Source organism: Etheostoma cragini, chromosome 20, assembly GCF_013103735.1.
Source record: "Etheostoma cragini isolate CJK2018 chromosome 20, CSU_Ecrag_1.0, whole genome shotgun sequence".
Taxonomy (NCBI): Eukaryota; Metazoa; Chordata; class Actinopteri; order Perciformes; family Percidae; genus Etheostoma; species Etheostoma cragini.
Window position 1 is genome coordinate 16,345,435 of NC_048426.1, and position 18,814 is coordinate 16,364,248.

The 18,814-nt window shown below is 42.4% G+C and overlaps 1 protein-coding gene across 4 annotated transcripts; it reads left to right on the forward strand.

Moving 5' to 3' along the window:
- Positions 1-1,396: 1,396 nt before the first annotated feature.
- cep170b (centrosomal protein 170B) lies at positions 1,397-18,514 on the forward strand. Of its 4 annotated transcripts, none has more exons than XM_034857980.1 (19): positions 1,397-1,636; positions 2,369-2,506; positions 4,352-4,441; positions 5,335-5,413; positions 6,125-6,183; positions 7,010-7,160; positions 9,719-9,847; positions 11,120-11,608; positions 11,694-12,610; positions 12,796-12,954; positions 13,412-13,550; positions 13,670-15,271; positions 16,273-16,414; positions 16,606-16,738; positions 17,078-17,212; positions 17,307-17,398; positions 17,898-17,991; positions 18,084-18,135; positions 18,268-18,514. In XM_034857980.1, the coding sequence occupies exons 2-19, from the start codon at positions 2,402-2,404 to the stop codon at positions 18,480-18,482; spliced, it is 4,782 nt and encodes a 1,593-aa protein (XP_034713871.1). In that variant the 5' UTR covers positions 1,397-1,636; positions 2,369-2,401; the 3' UTR covers positions 18,483-18,514. The 4 variants fall into 4 exon arrangements, with proteins under 4 accessions (XP_034713871.1, XP_034713868.1, XP_034713869.1 ...); XM_034857977.1 differs by having other exon boundaries at positions 1,398-1,636; positions 16,168-16,414; XM_034857978.1 differs by having other exon boundaries at positions 1,398-1,636; positions 12,796-12,915; positions 16,168-16,414.
- Positions 18,515-18,814: the final 300 nt, after the last annotated feature.

Here is an 18,814-nt window from a genome sequence, read left to right on the forward strand (position 1 = left end):
AACGAAATTGCAACTCCCATTTTACAACTTTAGCTCGTTGCTATGATAAATAACTCCTTTTCTTTTGATTAAAGATGATTTATGTCTGTTTCTGTTGTCTCGACAGAGCCAGCGGGAGACACATAAAGGATAAACAATGGGCTATGGCCGTAAATAGAGGCGAAGATCGTCTATACAGACGATGAATCAAATGGTTAAAATTCTAGCGCGGTCTGCACAAGTGTTCTGTAATCCGATTTTTCAAAATAATGGCATAAAGTCAAACTGGAGCCCAAAGCCTACCAGGCGGCCTTCCGTGCACGGATTTTGTAATATAACAGCAGTCATTTAAAAATCGGATGTTGTCAGTATCACCATATTTGCATTTAAAGTATCCTCAGCAGGCATACACAAGTCTTAAGTTATTATACATCCATATACATCAGACCAGCACATGTGACAGAGCCTCCTTATCAGATATCACCAGATAAAACAAGATATAATGGTTTCTACAAGATTATCATGCATGAGTACATACAAGGAACTTTACTACTTAAAGTATAATTACTAGCCTACATTTATTCAATCACTGTCCTTAGGTTAAGTTTTGATATATTTGGATATACTGTACTTGAGCTTTACTTGAGTATTAACATTTTTTAACATATTCTACCCATTCACACAAACAGATGGAGGCTCTCAACAGTGTGGCCTAGTCTATAAAGTATAGGCTAATTGATACTGTATTTTTGAGCCAATAGCAATATTTGGGTGGTTAAATATTTAATGACGATGCATAAGTCATTCATATGTTTTTTTAAATTTAAATACACAATATGAACAAATAATCCTGATATGGATCCCTCAGATTTTTGGGAGGAGCGAGGTAGGCCTACACACTGAGCGAGATATTTCACAAGCTAATATTGGCTGATATATTGGCCCGGACTATTTACCAGTCCAGCTCTACCATTGTTACAGTTATTTCTACTTCAACATTAAAATGGTGCTCATGTTAATGCATCAGTGATACTTAAAAAGTAAGACAATATCTATAATGCAATCTAAAAAAAGGCTCAATATGCATAATAAGTTCTTATTTGATTTTACATTTTGCATATACTGTACATTTTGTTGATAATACTTGTTTGTTTTTTACCCCATGAAAAAAGTATTTTTGAATGCAGTACTTTAACATGCAACAGTATTTTTATAGTGTGGTATTGCTACTTTTACTCATAGATTGTACAATATTTTTACAGTATGACACACGATAAATAATACTATTATTAATATACAAATATCTTTTTTTTAAGAGTTTTAACTATGCTACTAGAGGGCGTTGCTATCTTTTTTATCACCCCTTTTTTATGCACCCGGAAAACAAACAGAGTGAGCGCTCTTACTTCTCCCACCTCTCGGATCAAACTCGTCCAGCGTCTGATGGACTTGTCAAGCTACGTCACCGTGTCGGCAGAAGAGGCGTTGGAGAGTTTCGCCTGGTTGTCATTCCCAGAGGAAGAAGAGGGTGTGATCGAAATTTACCTGTCCAGTCTTACCTGGTGCTCTTGTTGTACATGTCGGTCGTCGAATTTCATCTTCTGTAGTACATTAAACACTGGCTTCACTCAGAAGTAAAACGGAGAAGGCGTTAAAGGTAAAGTTATGTCCTTGTTAATCATTGGAAAAAAGCTTGTTTCTGTCCAGCCGGAGGCTCACTAACGTCAACGTTGGCTAGCTAAACTACCTTACCGTCACCGACAGGCTCAAACATTCCGCGGTGTTGTTAAAAAAAGAATTAGTGTTGCCTTTACGATACAATAAATAGGTTGTAAGTTAAGATATAAATACCATATCTGGCTAATATTTCTGTGGCAGTAATGTTTAGTTAGCCAAGGTTACAGGAAGTGAAAACCTGTGCAGTTAAATTTGTTAGCTAACGTCACTCACAGGCGCCACTTTGCAACATGTTTCCCAGCATGCTTAATTAAACTGTTAAAGGAGTTAGTATCTATGGTAATTTTTTTTTATTTAAGAAAAAAAAAAACTGCATCTGTGTGAAGATGCTGAATAACGTCTGTTGAAACATGGAAACCTGTCTGTATCTCGCTGGCTGACTCACCAACGTAGAAAATATGTTATTGAATTGCATTATCTCAATAGTAAGACAGCCAGACCGGAATTCGTTGGATAAACAGGTCTAACTTAGGTGAGATGATGACTTCCCATCAGTAATCTCCACAATATAGCTAGCTTTTATTTAGCACATTGTTCAGGGACCATTGGATTTTAATAATGCATCCTAAGTGTCATCCATTCAACCCTGATCCGATTCCTTTGACTATAATGTCGTAATTTTGTCTTTTTGAATATGTTTGTCTTTTCCCAGGATGCTAAGAAGATCCTGACTCGTGGCCCAAACATGAGTGTGACATCATGGTTCCTGGTCAGCAGCTCTGGTACACGCCACCGGTTGCCACGGGAGATGATCTTTGTTGGCAGGGATGACTGCGAGCTAATGCTGCAGGTGTGTGACATTTTGTGTGTTCTCTTTGGTGATGGCATTGTAGAGGACTTTGTGTTTACAACGCCAGCAGAGTGTCTTATGTCTGTCAAAATTGAGGTTTATTATTTTTATTGTATTATTTATTATTCTTCACTGAAGTCTGACAGGACCACTAGTCCCAGAACTATGTGAAACACCAGTGGGAGGCGCCCCGCATGCTTCATGCGTGTGCATTTCTGAGCGTGTAACCTGGTGACAGCGCCTCCACACAAAGTTGCCCCTGGTAATCTTTCAAACAATGACTTTTAACACAGCTAAAGCATTCCACTGTTGTTTTTCCATGCAGTGCCTATTATAAACACATTTCCTTTGTGGTTTTTGTATAATACTCTTTCCCTCCTATTTCTACCCACTCTGCATTTAGAGCAGCAAAAGAGGAATGTTGCCTCAGAAGCTGTTGTTTATGCTTTCCTTAGTCAGTGCTTTACGCTCAGAAAAACCCTGCCAACCACAGACGGCAGCTAGATTGAAAAGTGGCTCATGTCCACATTTAGGCCTCGCCTATTCCAAGAAAAAAACCTCAGCTTCTCCCAGTCTGAAATGATGCAGACTTTTCTGGTGCTCTGCTTAAGTGCTCAGGACTGCTTCCTGACTTGGCACACAGTCAGTTTCTGCTGCTAATTGTTTTTTTTAACCCGTTTCATCTTTTCTTACTTTGTTTATAGCTCAATGCATTTTTCCCTTTCAAACCACAGTTGAATGTCTGTATCAGGAGAATCCTGTTTGGCGTGAAAAGCAGAGATTGAATGTTGGTGTCAGGCTGCGTTCACACACAGTCAGTCAGTCATTAGGTGATTTGACAAAAATGCAAGTCTTCCCATTCATTTTGAATGGGGCTAGTGCATTTAGGCGGCAGTGATAGAAAAACGCAGCATTCAAAAAGTTAAGACCAGTTCTTACTCCTGCGCTGTTTGAACGCGCCCTTAGTCCCACCACATAGGCCTTGACTTGAATGTTTTCACGTTCCATGACAACTGATGTCTGTCTCTGGTGATTTAATGTTTGTATCTCCACGACCAGGAGATAGATCATATGCCTCACATAATAGTAGTGGCTGAATGGTGTAGTTACTGTTTCTTAGCACTAGAGCAAACATTTTCTCTTTAATGAAAAGGGCAAAGTGAAGCTAAGGGTAAACTAGGTAAACGGATTGATAACCCCTTACTTAATGCAGTACAGTAGTTATAAGAAGTTATATGGAAGTCCACAGAGTGAATTGGCCAACACAAACAGTACATGGAGTCTGCGAATGCCGTTTATCCCCCTTAGTAGGCTGTGGGGAAGAGTCACCTTTAACCTTTGTGATTTTTGTGATGAGGAGGCCCAGAGGGCCTAATGAGCAGAGAAGAGAGAGGGAGTCATTCAGTCTGAATCATTTGTGCAGTTAGCGCATAATTGAGCAGGCATATTTGGAAGTGAGCACATTTTTCCTCTGGTGAATAGAAAGTAGACCACGTGCACACAGTGTTCTGTATGTATGCACGGGATCTGACTCTGGTCGGATGTTAGGTTTTCATCCACTCACAGGTCCTAATTTAGGATTGTAGTGTAGCAACGATAATGATGAAAAACAATGATGTGCTACATTAATCATTTAGTCCTTGGAATGTCAGAGCAATTACTCTACAGTTTTCCAGAACCTGAGGTTTCCAGATGCCTTGTTTTGTCATGAGTAAACTAGTAAATTCCTACAACTGAGAAACAGAGAATGCTTGGTGTTTTTGCTTAAAAATGGTGCAAACTAATAAACATCCATTGACTAATCAGTTCAGTTCTTATGACTTTTTTGCATTACTTTCATTGCAGTCTCGCAGTGTGGACAAGCAACACGCTGTGATCAACCACGACCCAAACACAGACGAGCATATGGTGAAGGACCTGGGCAGCTTGAACGGGGTGAGTGAGTCCATCTCTAGTGTCAAACTACCTGTGATAAAGGAGCTTGCCACTGGGCTCCCTGAAGACTCCAGTCTCAACACCACAAACAATTCCCAGAGCACAAAACTAACTGTGTGTGCCAGAGACGGGGACGGTTGGTAGAACTGCGGTAATCAGAAGACTGGACTCTCCTGCTGCTCTGGACCCCCTTTTTTCCTCCCATTCTTTCTGTCTTACTCTCCAGCTCCCCCCTCTATCCCTTCACTGCTCTGTTGCCACTTCATTGCACCATCATCCCAATGAAATCCAGAGTTCAGCAGTGGGAGAAACTGTTCTTTGTTCTCAGAGTGTTTCTTTTGGCCTTGCTAACTGCAGCCAAACTAATCAGAGCAGAACAGTGCAAGGACCTGTAACTGAAATCCAACATCGCCGTGTTTTCCCCCTAATTTATACAGTCCATGCTTTTCCCCCCAGTTATCTTCATTTAGTCTGCATAGGATAAGATCTGCTGCTCCATTTTTGTCCGCACACTTCTAGCATTATCTTTCTTTACAGTGATCTGATGAAACACTCTGGAATCCCTCTCACCAGTTGTTAGTTCAGGCAGAAGATAGCCCAACTGATCAGCGAACTAAGAACTGTTGCACTGTTGCGTTTATCACCTGGCCATTAAACATTTTCCAAAAGGCAAGACAGCCATTGCTTAACAACATAATCTCATCAGAGTTTTAATGTGCTGGTGGATTAACTTTCAATGGGAAGAGAGCCAGTTGCAAAGCACCTTGCAGTAACTGGGTGTGTGCCACAAGGAATTAGCGAGCCTGTCACCTGCGAGTCAACACATGTACCTTAATAATGACCTGTGAAAATGATGTGAGCTTGAATCTGTTGTTTTTTTATCTATTTTGCAGACATTCGTGAATGACTTAAGAATCCCAGACCAGACGTACATCACCCTTAAGCTCTCTGATGTCATTCGCTTTGGCTATGATATCCTTTTTTTAAGTGTTATTCATTCATATTTGAGTCATGTTTGTCTTCACTTTGATTGGTCCTGTGTGATTTATGTAACCCACAGTGAAATGAGCCAGTGGCCGGCAGCTGTTTCAGTCACACATTTTTGACACTTTATTTTCTCTCTGTGGTCTTTAGCTACTTCGGCATGTTAAGCTCCTCTGCTTTTTCAGTCAGGGGTTTCAGATTATGGTCCACTATGGACTGAAAATCTTCTGTACCCTTTGACCCCCAAAGCAGAAAACTCATGAATGGTAAAAGATAACATGGGGGGCAGTGGGGGAGAGTAGCTGTTAAGAGTATAGAGACATCCATCAATGTTTGTGACCAGTGTGTGGCATGTGATGTTGCACATTTCAAAGAGTGAGTCGCCAAAGATATGTGTTTGTTTGAATTGCAAAAGGTCTGTATTGCTTATCTGTTTTTCACCTTCTTGCAAGCTGTAGATAAGGGACATTTAATCGTCTTGGAGGGGTGAGCTGAAAACTAGGCATGAAAGGAAATTCAATAAAAGAGTATTACAGTAACTGCACACGTACCCTACGGATTTGTATGAGTTTGTATGTTTTCCATCAAGTCTCTGCGCCAACAAACATCTGACTAGAGAACCAGACGCTGTGATCATTTCATTAGATGTATGATAACATTGATTTACAAATCGTTTGCACACTTTAATTCATCCTCCACATGCTCATGTATATATCCTGGAGAAAAGCCAACACAAGGTCCCAGAAGAAGCTCTTAAAGTAAGTAATACTGACATCACATGCCATTTTTAAGCTAGCAGTGCTAATGTGCCTTTTATGAGAAATGCTTGCCATAGATCCTTGTTGATAAAGCAGAGTGCTCTTCTTTCACTTTTATTGTGAAATAATACATTTTTTATCACTTTGCAAATTCTACCTCGATAACAATAAATAAATGATAGTTAATCACACACATTCTAAATCATCATTTTTGAAGCCAAAATGTTTTTTAAGTTGCTCAGTTGACTCAGACTCGGTGTTTGAGTCATCCTCCTCACGTGACTACACGTGCAGTAGAATGTTTTTAACATTTTTATGTTTTTTATGTCAATAACAGCTTCAGAATTTCACTGACGATTTGATTAATCGTTGAACCCTAGTAAATGGCCAGTCCCTGTGTCATCTGGATAACTCTTCCATGTGCAGCCTCAGCTTGAACACAGCTACCGCTAGAGCAAATGAAAGACGCCCCAAAATGTCAGAGTTTAAAAGCCCATTCCATACTAACAAAGGGGTAAAGTAATCTACACAGACCTCAAGACCTTTGTGTACAATTACCAATTGATCTGGTATTTCAATGCTGGATAAATAAGATCTTTTTTTTTTTTTTTCAACATTAAAGTCTTAACCCAAATTTTTACCAGGTTTTGTTAAATGTAAGTGTGTGGTATCCATTGTTAACAACTCGGGGCTAACATTGAGTAGAGGTAAATGGTGGATGTTCTTCCTTATACCGTGCATATCTGAGGACAGCTACTGTATATCCCTACTGATTGTTGGCAGAAGGTTTCTTACATCCTTTTTTCCCCCCTGTCTGTTTGTGCAGCATGAGAAATACACCAGCCAGTTGCAGCTTAGCATAAAAGCCCTTCAGGCCAAGGCAAAGGAAAAACAGCAGCTTCAGAGCCCAGAGAAGAGCAAAGGCCCTGTTTCCAAACTGCAGGACAGGGCTGAGCGAAGAGCCCAGTCTTTCACAGGTAAACAACTCTCTCAGCACATATTCCGTAAATGCAAAAATAAGCAGGAAGGCAGCAGGTTTTATGAATACAGAAGTACGTTAATTGTGCTTGTTGCCAGGAAAGAACTGCCCTCACTAAATTGAATTTGAATACCATGTTCAAACATGCAAGGAAGAGGAAGTCTTTGCGTGTCTGTGTGCTCTATGACTTTGGCTATAGATCACTCGATAAGGCGGTTGTGGCATCCTTTATTAACAGCTTCCCTGGTGGGAGATTAGGCTGCCATGTGAGCTGAGAGGCTGAGGCTACAATCCTATGGTGTCAGTAAAGACAGATCTTGACGTCATGGAGTTGGCAGAATGAGTAAGAGCTTGCCAGAAAAGCGGAGAGGTGAAGAGTTAAGGACAAGCAGGCTCATCTCTGGCAGCCATTCCTGGCTGCTGACAAGAGGTGGGGTGCTGCAACGCGACAATGATGGCTCAACGCGTTTCATAGAGAAATTAGAAAGGCATGCAGGTTTTTCTTGCCAAGTTGTCACTTCTATACATGTAGCTGGTGGTGGATTTGTTTCTGCTTACACTTTCCAGTTGCTGTCATGCCCTCTCTGCCCTGAGCTGTACTGTGTACATCCAGTATAGGCAACAGTGGAACAGTTAGAGACTTGTTGGTAGTTAGTTTTAGAGAAGCACTTTTGTGAATGAACCTTATTCACACTGACAAAACCTATTCCAGCTGCTGATGATTTAGGGATTCTCTGGCTTTCTGCTTCATTCTTACTTTCTGTAAGCTTAGAAGGAAAATTACGGGTGCTCAAAATAGGACTTTTCCAGCACTAGGCTCATATCCCACAAAGTGCCTTACACATAGGTAATTAAACTGTAAAACTTTGGAAAACATTTAGTTAGCCTTACAAGGACGGGATTGCAGCTATAAGCTAACAACACTGATCCTGTAAACCTGACTGCAAACCCTTTGTTGACTAGGTTTTTTGACTAGTTTACTAGGGTCCGTCCAGTGTGACAGCAGCCTTGCCCTGTGTTGTTGTGACCCAGTCCACCAATGAGATAACAAAACTAGTCTCCTGTCTCGTTGAATGTACAGTCACAAGAAGATAAGAATTTCAAAGTATGTTACAGAAAACAAAGCTGCACTTGTGTTACACACTTAGACATACACAAAATGTCCTGTACTTCACTGCACAACCAGACTGAGCCTGCGTATCTCTGTTTACTTCATGCAAATAGATTCCCTTTGGCTGAATTTGATTGACTGACTGGAGACCTTGATACAATGTAGGTTCTTTTGGTTTATTCTGGATCGGATGGAGATGGAGTGCTGCGAGAGCACCATACATCATTTTTTGTGTAGTCCTGCTTGTTTTCCCCTGCAGCTGTACAGGATGTGGAGTGTGTCCAATTCTCCAGCATTTTTCAGGGCAGGACACTTGTATAGTGTATGACTCAGTTAGGCCTTCTTTACTCTGCCAGGACCCAAGGCTATTTAGCACTTATCAAATGGGCATGAAATGGATAGTTCACATCTTCCCTAATACTGTACACATCAGCACTACATGATTTTGAAATGTCCTATTGCATAATCCCTTGTTTAACCGATTGCTCATGTACAAACTTGACAGATGATGGAAATTAGTTTATTGGGTTCAATCAAGTAGTGTTCAGTTACATATGTAGGACAAACATTAAATAGGATTTTGGCAAATTGCTTAACTAATATTTGTTAGGTTATTCTAGGTTGGCTTTCTAACTATTTATGTTTTCTAAAAAGGTGCTGTGCTCAGTCAACTTTAGTTGAGACACTCACCCACGTTTTCTTTAGCTAAAAGCAGAGGGCTGTCTATGGGGAAAAGAATTAGTAACATGTCCCCCTGCTTCTCTCGTCACTGTGTTGATGTCTTATTGTGTGTGTCCAAGGCAACAGTGGTAAAGTGCTGTTGATGCTTAAAATTGTGAAGCCCCGCATTCAAATCCAGAGAGCTTGTTTATCATATGTATCAGGCCGAAAAGCGGCTTCTAGATTATCTGATTAGTGCCAGATAGACATGGCTGGCATGTGAAGACTGGCAAGCCAGCAGCTTAACACCAGTTCAGAAACAGCATCAGAGAAATAACCCTCATCTCCTCATTACATACAAAGGTCAATGTGCAAACAACGAGTCTCACTGTCTACAAGAAGTCTCACTTAAGACGCAGTCGTTATTCCATATCTTGTGATGTATAGTTTTTGTCTTTAAAGATTAGGATTTACTTTGTCTCGATTCACATGAGAAGGATTATGTTGTGTCGGTTTGCGTGATACAATTTGTATCACAGTTGGACACTCACTACTCTTTCTGTGTCATGGGAATGTCAGAAATGTAGAAAGCCCAAAGGCCTTCTGAGCTCCAATGTTGTTCATCATTTTGTTTTTTTTCATGACTTAACAACATTGTTTAATAATGTTACAGAAATGTAGTGCCTTATAAACACAAGAGGCTGGATAACTGTAGTTCTTTGTCTCTTTCTCACCTGAGTTTACCCATGTGCCTAATGGTGTGTGTTTGTACATTTGTCTGTTAGCTGCCACAGATACTCCAATATCCAAGCCTACTCCTCTCTATGGCCAACCGTCCTGGTGGGGGGAGGATGAGGACGCAGCCAACCAAAAGAAGAACAGAGGTGGAAAATCGCCAGAACAGGAGTCTCCAGGTAAGAGATTGTATTTTTTACTCACATGTGCACAAACCACAGACTTAATTATAGTATGTATACTGAAGTGTTTATATATTTGAATCAGAATGTAATTTTGCTCTACAAAGTGTTTTGTTCTATAAATGCAATGAATCTCTCCACATCTGTGAGTTAGATCCTGATTTGTAATGACATGTGTTTCTATGGCACTGCTATCTGATGCCCTTTGTGGGTCATTGAGAGATGGATGGTGTAAAGCCCAAGGCAAGTCTCTGGCCAGTTGTGGACTTTTAGCCAGGCTGCATTGTGCCAGGCCAGTGGGTAGTGCCTGTCTGCCTCGTGATGGATTAAGCTTCTGGAGGGGGGGGAGGAAGGGTGAGTGTTTGCCTCATGGTGGTACCCAGGCTGAAACAGATTATTCCCGCTCAGCTACACTCCGCTGGACTCTGAGCTTCTAAAGTGATATTTGGCAACATCCAACTGGCACCCAAAGACCAACTGGCAGATTTGTTTTCTCAGTCTACCTGCTGTGTTATTTGTGGCTCCCACTTTATGGGATTGTGCGTCAGCAACTTCCCAATCACCTCAATCAGTTTCCTTAGCTTTGTGTACCTCTGATGTTTAAGTTATTTAGCTATGGGCGCCTGAATAGCTCACCTGATAGAGGGCACACCCATTTACAGAGGCGGCCGCGGGTTTGGTTCCAGTCCTTCTCTGCATGTCATTCCCCTTCTCTCTCTCTCCCTCCCCTTTCATGTCTAAAGCTGTCCTGTATGAAATAAAGGCCTAAAAATACCACCCAAAAACATTAATTAGCTATAACTGTGAGCTTGAAAACAAAGGGGCATACATATGTTTCTATTATTGACAACATTGTATTCTTTCTGTAGTTTTATTCAGTTCAAACATAGCTTAAAGAAATGATTACTTAACCAATTCAGAAAAGAATAGACGGAAACATTCAATAGGAATGGAATTGTAACGTAAAGGTATTGTAAGTTATTGTAAGACCTGGAAGATTGTATGCTGTATTTGTATATCTATGTGTTTTGTAATAATATGATATTGGGAAGTAGGGGCCGGACCAAATAAGCTATTTGCTTCAGCCTGCTCCTTCTCAAACTTAACCTTTTTTTTATTTTGTTTTGGTTTTAATTTGATTTAGATTTTTTCTTTTGTTTGAGATAAATTATAAAAAGAAATTAAATGAAATAGTCATTTAATCACTCCGTGGATTAAAGTATGTAGAACCTCCACTAATACTTGCCTCTCACCACTCATTTCTAACAGAGCCTACTAAAGATGTGTCAAGATATGAGGTCAACAGTTCTCTGTCTGACAATCAGGCCAAGTCCATCTTCTCCTACCGCCGGGAGCCTAGCTACTTTGAGATTCCAACAAAGGAATTAAAGCAGCGACCTGCTAAGAAACCAGAGTTGCAGGTTCATGAGGTTCCCACCAAGGACACCCCTGGTCCCACTGAGGTTGTCTCCTCCACACCTCCCGTGGTCCAAAGCCATGCCTCCTTCACCATCGAATTTGATGAATGCACACCAGGTAAAATGAAGATCAAGGACCGCGTGACCAAGTTTTCTTTCCGCCAGCAGCAGAAGCTACCTTCTACAGAGCTTGTCACCACACCCATTGAGGTGGTCTCAGCAGAAAGCAAAGTTGCTGATTGGCTGGTCCAAAGCAATGCTAGCATGATAAGGAGGAGTTCAACGGCTGAAGACATGTACAGCACAAACAGTGACCCATCACTTCTGAAGAACACCAAAAGTGAGTCATTTGTACAAAGTCGGTTTATGTTTTATCAACAGCTTTGTCTTTGTAATGTGCTAACTTGTGGTCTTCCCATCATCAGCAAACCATCGTGAGGATGGCACTCACAGTAATTCAGTGGATCCTGCAATCAATGGAAGTGTTTCCGTCCAGGCAGAACCTCAGACTGGGTCCCAGGTGTCTCCACAGCCCCTGAGAGACTCCCCGCCTCAACACTTAGCCTCCCCTGATTCTGAGGAGTCTACTCCACCAGAGTCTCAGTCCCTATCCAGTCTTGGCAAGGCTGAGCCTCATCAAGCCTTCGTCATTGAATTCTTTGATGATAACTCAAGAAAGAAGCGCTCCCAGTCCTTCAACAATAACACATCTCCACCTGAGCCCTCAGGCCTCCGGCTCCAGCCGGAGAAGGCAAAGAAGAGCTCAACCCCAAATGGGGAGAGACGAGTCCAATCTCCAGCCTCCACCACTCCCGCAACCCAACGATACACTGTTCCCCTGAAGGACCAGCCTTCCACAGGCTTCCAAAGAGCTGGCTCTCTACGAAGGGAGAAGACAGAGGACCGGATCACCAGCTTTTCCTCTCGCTCTTCATCATCTGTGTCTGCAAGACCCTTTAGCAGTGTCGGCCGGAGGTCCAAACTCGCCCAGGAATTTACTGCTGAATTTCTCAAACAAACAAAGCAGTCCTCTTCTGCCAGCTGGGATAGAAATCCATCCAGTCCCCCTACACCAGCTAAAACGGAGACAGTGGTAGTATCACAGACTAGTCCCACTCCATCTAACGCTTCCTACCAGCCACAGACCTCCTCTCCTATCCACCAGCCCGTTCCTCTCAAGGCCCCTATGATGCCCCTGGAGTCTCAGACTGTGGAGGTTAAGAGTCCCCATGTTGGCCCCAAGAATGAAGACGAGGACAGTCTGAGTGACGCAGGAACCTACACTATTGAAGCAGATGTTCAAGATAGAGAGCTAGAAGAAGCACGGAGCAATATCGACCAGGCAAGTTTCTTTCTCAATTCAATTCAAATAAATTTAGCTAACAATGACAACATGTTGCTGGAAGGAACTAGGTCATCAGTGTCCTCCGTCTCTTGGGGAAAAAATTCCCACTCAGAATGAGACATTGGCAGTCCCACTTTCTCCATTCCTGCACTTATCAACTTGCACTGCTTTGTTCCTGACAGGTGTTTGGTGTTTTTGAGAGCCCAGAGCCAACCAACCAGAGTGAAGCAGAAACATCATCAGCATTTAGGCCTCTTATTGTTGAGAGCAGGGAGCAGCATAGGCAGAGTAGCTGTGGGGAGGTGAGGCCAGCTCCAGAACAGGGACAGAGTCTGGTAAAGGGAAACCTTCCTGCTCAGGGTGTGATCAATGATTGGATGATATAATCAATAATTCAATTGCCAATTTTAAAGACAATTCATTTAATGTTGGCTCAGTAAACCTTAATTTTTCTTGTTGGGGGTTCTGCTCTATCTCTCTATTGATTTCTAGATGTGCCTCATCTTTCCTCACAGTCTCTGGGTTCTTTATGGTCTTGGTTTTTCTTTCTAACCAAATAAATGGAGAGAAAAAAATCCATGTTTTAACCGTTGTTGTTGTTGATGTCGTCCGTTGTAACGTTCTTCCTCATGAAACAGATGATGTATAACATCTTGTGTTGTTTGTCATATTGGCATTATTTCCTACTAAGGAAATCATATAATTCAAAATTGTATTGTCTTCAAATTGTCTAAACTTTTCTTTTCTTTCTTTCTTTTTTTTAAAGATATTAAATATGTTGTATGTTCTCTCATGCAGGTTCAGTCAGCAAGTGCAGTGTTACAGGGGGCTCCTAAGTGGATGTCTTGCTGGGCCAGCTTGGCAGACAGCTACACAGAATCTGGCCCTTCATCTGGCCTCTTTGACATGCCTTCCCAGATGGAGCTGTCAGGAGGGGGTAAGCTACCTGACGAGATACAAGTCTATTTGAAATGATAATGAGACGCCCTGATGAATATGAATGATATTCAGTTTTATTATGTGTAGTTAATATGCATTTAAACTGTTTCACTTCAGCACAAGGTACAATCATCCACAAGGCCATGCTCAGCCGACACCACGACAGCACCGACTGCGATGGATCAAGAGCTCGGCGCGTACTGCCCCAGTTACCACAGGGGGAGAAGAGTGACATTCTAAATCCCAGCATTCATGTTCAATATGACCCACATTTAACATTTGATGTAGGAGAGAATAGATTGGTGGCCCCCAGGTCTCATGATAGCCTTGACAGGTTAACGGTGCAGGATGATGTAGAGCCTGACAGTCTGAGTGATGCCAGCAGGTCAGATGATGGTTCCATTGTAGAGCAAAGGAGAAGACCGCTGTCAGACACTGAAGAGAACAAAAATAAAGATAGAATCTCCACCAAGTCTACGTCATTCTACATCGGGTCAGAGGAGGCCGAGTCTCAACCTGAGAATGGGGGCTTTCCTAAAACTGAAATAAAACATGCAACCAAAACTTTCTCAACAGCCACCATGACCAAACAGAGAGGTAACCTTGACTCTGAAAAAGTCAAGCCCGGTGTGTTGGCTCCTATCCTGAGCCAGATTACACGGAGTCCACAATCCAAAGAGGGCACTGTTTCCCAGTTAATCAGACAAGAGAGCTTCACCAAGGAGCGACCTAGCAATGCCAGATTGCCCAACATCTCTGTTCAGAGAGGCCCAGAATCATTCCAGGGAGCCTGCAATCAGGACACTCATTCTTACCTCAAAGAGACGGAGGATGTTCTGGCTGTTCTGGAGGCCAAACTCCAAGGAGGACAATCAGAAACGACACCGTCTCCAATAATAGATTCTCTTTCTGCCGAGTCTGATGTGGATACCTCTAGCACAGTCAGCCAACATAGCAATAAGACCAGGCCAAACACACTGACTAAAAAACCCTCGGTTAGTGGCCTCCATAGGGAGAGGTCTTCAGCCAGTATAGCTAGTCAGGACTCAAGTCACCATTCCACTACATCAGAAAAGTTGCGCTCTCTGGGAGCAGATAGCAACAATAAGACTGAGTCTGTCAGGAGACCAGTTGGACTGAGACGTAGTGTTGGGAAACGTGGCTCCACAGACCTAAGTGACGACCCTCAGAGCTTACCTTACTCTGATCAAGAGTCTAACATCCACCAAACCCGCACAAAATACACAGTGCACCTTCAGAAGGAGGATGCCAAGACCTCCAAAACGTCCCAGGCTTTGAATCGTGCCAACAGCTTGTTAGCCCCGAGGCCCACCAGAGCGTCCATGCTCCGCCGGGCTCGCCTGGGAGAAGCTTCAGACAACGAGGGCACGGATACAGACAGAGTGTCCCAGGATGCAGGCAATGCCCCAGCTAAGCAGCCACAGGAAACAAAGAAACTCTCCAGGCTGGATATGCTAGCGATGCCTCGTAAACGGACAAGCTCGTTCAACACAACCAGCGACACTGAGGCCTCTTCCAGCCCACAGTGGACTGGCAGGAGCACCGGATTTTCCAACCGGAGCACAGAGTCTGGCAGCAGCTCAATTCGAAGGGCCTCTGCTTCAGGGTTGAAGCCTGTAGAAAGGCAGCAGAAAGCACCGCTGACACCACTCACTCGTGGACGTTCAAGCAGTGCCAAATATGCCAGTAGCACTGCAAGTGAGTATTAATACAGACACTCACACATGCGAGTTTCATTGAGTTTAACATATCGTGACTGGTGTAACCACGTAATGCCTGTCTTAGTCAAACCTAGTATTGTGTAAACAAATGGATTGGAAGCATGGCAGGGTCTGTTAATCAACCACTGTGGTGAATTGGTTTGATACGTTTAGTCCTCAGTTGATAAACTGTATGTTTCAGGAAATAACACCTGGGTTCTATACTTTTTCTCTATAAAAGTGTTTGTTGGGAGGGAATTTAAGTCTGGGCTTTTTACTTACATCAATTCACACTAACATTCTATATTTTCGTGGTGGTGCAGCGATCAGCACAAGCAGCCCTCTGACCTTAAAATTCACTTTGCCTGTCTGTGTGGTATTTTATTGCACAGGTGGGAGGAGCGTAGCAGATGGCACAGTTGTCGTGCTTGTGCAATTAAAAAGGCACTTACTACAATACCTTTTTAGATAAAATTAGATTTTCAGTGTTCTCATGCAGTTTATGGTAATCCGCGAGGGTTCTGGGGCCATGATAAAGATTATAATACTAGCCATGTACAAAATGGTTTATGCTACACAACATAGTATTCACTATATTGTGAATACTCGGCTGCTGTACTGTTGAAATCAAGTACTCATTTCAGTTTGTAAATGGTTTTGAATCTGGAAAAAAAGAAAAGAAAAATGAGCCATTTCTATGATCAAATTTAACTGCAGAAATGAGCACTTCCACAGCAACCTTTTGGTCTCTTGTTCTGAGGAGGATGTGGTGACATCTCATATGCTTGGTGGTGTTTTTCTTGCCTGTATTCTTTGATGGTATCTCTCTTTCTCCTATTTTCCCGACTTCTCTATCCTAATCCTCCGTAACTCAAACCAATTCACAACGCCAAGACTCCAGGAGACGACAGAAAGGCTCTGACTACGCCTCTACCTCAGATGAGGAGTACGACTCAAACCAGAGCACTCCTAAACACAAACGCTCCCAACCTTCCTCAGCTTCCCACAGCCCACGTCATCAGCCTCGGCCTCAGCCGGTGGTCGCCCTGCATCAGAAGCCCCACTGCAGAGATTCTGAGGAGGAGAACCACGAGGGAGACAACTTCCACAGTTGGTCCAACCACAGTTCTGAAATCGCACGGTAAGGAATATTACTAGTTTTATCTTACTATAGCCTAACTGACATCCAAGAGGGTTTCACGTATGCAGCCTTCAGCTTTTCCATTAAAGGGCATAAGGAGGATTTCACATTCAGCGGAATATAATGGAGATATAAAGATAGTTCTTATTCCGGGCAGTCTTCTTTTTTAACACACATTCCCTCCTGGCTAGGTTAAGTCAAGACCTGGCCAAAGACCTTGCTATCTTGGCCAGAGAGATCCATGATGTGGCTGGTGATGGTGATCCACAAAACCCCGGAATGGCGAGCAGTGCACCTGTCTCCACAGTGACCGCTCATGAACAGGTACACCAAAGCTATTCTTAGGGCTGCTGCTGCTTAATCTAACAGACTGAAGCATCAAACCTCTATTTTTATCAATATGACAAAACTCAACTAAAACTGAAGATGACTATTCTCTTTTTGTGTCCTCTCTATCACAAACTATCCTCCTTTTTTAAAAGAGGAAGTATCTCTGTGCTTTTGTTGAACATTTGTGTATATACCAGTAGTGTGTTCTTGTTTGGGTCTGTACATAATGGTTTTATGGCTCTGCGCTTTGTTTAACAAATTAGCACAAAGAGTCTGTCTGACTAACTGACTGACTGATTGACATCGTAACACTAAATTGTTGATGTGTTGCAGCTGGTTCATCGTATTCCAGAGGCTGGCTTGAACTACCAGAGGGTCCCACCAAGTTCTACATCTACAAGGGAACCTGACCAGAGCTCGGCGGACCATGAACAGCACCGCAGGCAGCGAGCTCAGAGCAGAGACGAGGTCTGACACAATGTGCCGCTCCACCTCATTTTATTACATATCTCTGGGATGCCACCACAAGGGGATCATTATAAAGTGTTTGTTTTTTCTCCAGGTCATTGTAGATGACCATCTGATGCTGAATCCTGTGTCTCAGATCACCATGGCCATTAGAGAAAACACTGAGCAACTTTCTGACAAAATTAAGTAGGTTGTTTTTTATACATTCTTTATTCCTAAACTTAATCTGGGATTGATGAAAAACTGTATTGATCCTGTCTGACAACCAGACTGCACTAAGCCAGTAATGTTATTAAAATAGTGTATACTCACTCAGTTACACTATATTGTAGTGTAACTGAGTGAGTCAGCACACAAACAATATGTTACTGAGATTTAATCTTCTGAATAAATCAAATGCAGATAAACCGGTTTAAATGTTTCCATTGTGTTTTTTTTCTAACCATTGTTTGATCCAGAAAAGCAAACCCAAGATATCAGAGAAGAAAAATATATTTAGGTATTCTTGATGGAATTTAGTTCTACGTCACCACAATCCGAAAGCTTGGTCTCACACCCTCAGTTTTCAAGACTAAAAGTCAATGTTTTGGACTCGTTTGGATTATCCCTTTTTAAGAATACTTTTTTTAGAATACTTTAAGAAGCCCACTTTCTATCAACTCACTTTGGCATATTATGCACACAGGGTACTGTTCCAGGACCGGATGGATATTTGGGAAGAAATAGAGGCCAAAGTAAACTCTGACAATGATGTCCCTGTTATCAAAACCTCCAACAAGGTCGGTGACTTATGTTTGTCAATCTTTAGTTTAAATGTATACCAGGTAATGCTGTTTGTTTGTTTGAGCTAAGTTGGACATCTGTATTTCAGGAAATCACATCTATCTTGAAAGAACTCCGGAGAGTTCAACAACAACTTGAGGGTGAGTCCTCCTGATCCTTTATAAACAATATACATACAAATGTATACTTATCATGATAATGTTCATAACACTTTTGTGTTGTAAAGCCAAATACTCAGCTTAAAACTACATTACATTTTATTTTTTCCCCAGTCATTAACACAGTCATGGAACCCAGTGCACAGGCTGAAGCATCCAAGGCCTTGGCGGTCTCCTCCTCATCTGTTCGGTCCTCCAGACCTCCCGTCTCACGGGACTGGAGAACCATCCATTCTGTCTCCAAACGTGGTGGCGGCCCGAGGCCCAGTGAGGGGGTCAGGAGAACAGGCGTGACACAAGACGATCTCAGAACTGGATATTTAGTCTGATATGTGACGCAAACACGCAGGTTCCAAAAGTGTTGAACATCTGCTGTTTCTCCATAAACCCAGGTGTCGAACCATTGTGCACACAATGAAACCAAGAGGGGGGAAGTGAGACTGTATTTGCAGAACTGTAGCCTCCCGTACATCCAAACATACACACTACTGCACTATGAGCACTACACACGTATGTAAGTCACAGTGAGGCCTCCACTGTATGCCCGTAGAGTACACACAGTGGGAGTAAAGATTTAAGGAAGTACCACAAATACTTTAATAAACCTTACTTCTGACAGGCCTCAAAACTATACTTGAGTCTGTGTGTTTTAGAGGTCAAC

Coding starts and splice junctions, on each gene's coding strand:
- cep170b (XM_034857977.1), top strand. CDS start 2,402: ATGAGTGTGACATCATGGTTCCTGGTCAGCAGCTCTGGTACACGCCAC. Junction 17,399..17,897: donor CAACTTTCTGACAAAATTAA/GTAGGTTGTTTT, acceptor TTATGCACACAG/GGTACTGTTCCAGGACCGGA. Junction 17,992..18,083: donor TTATCAAAACCTCCAACAAG/GTCGGTGACTTA, acceptor TCTGTATTTCAG/GAAATCACATCTATCTTGAA.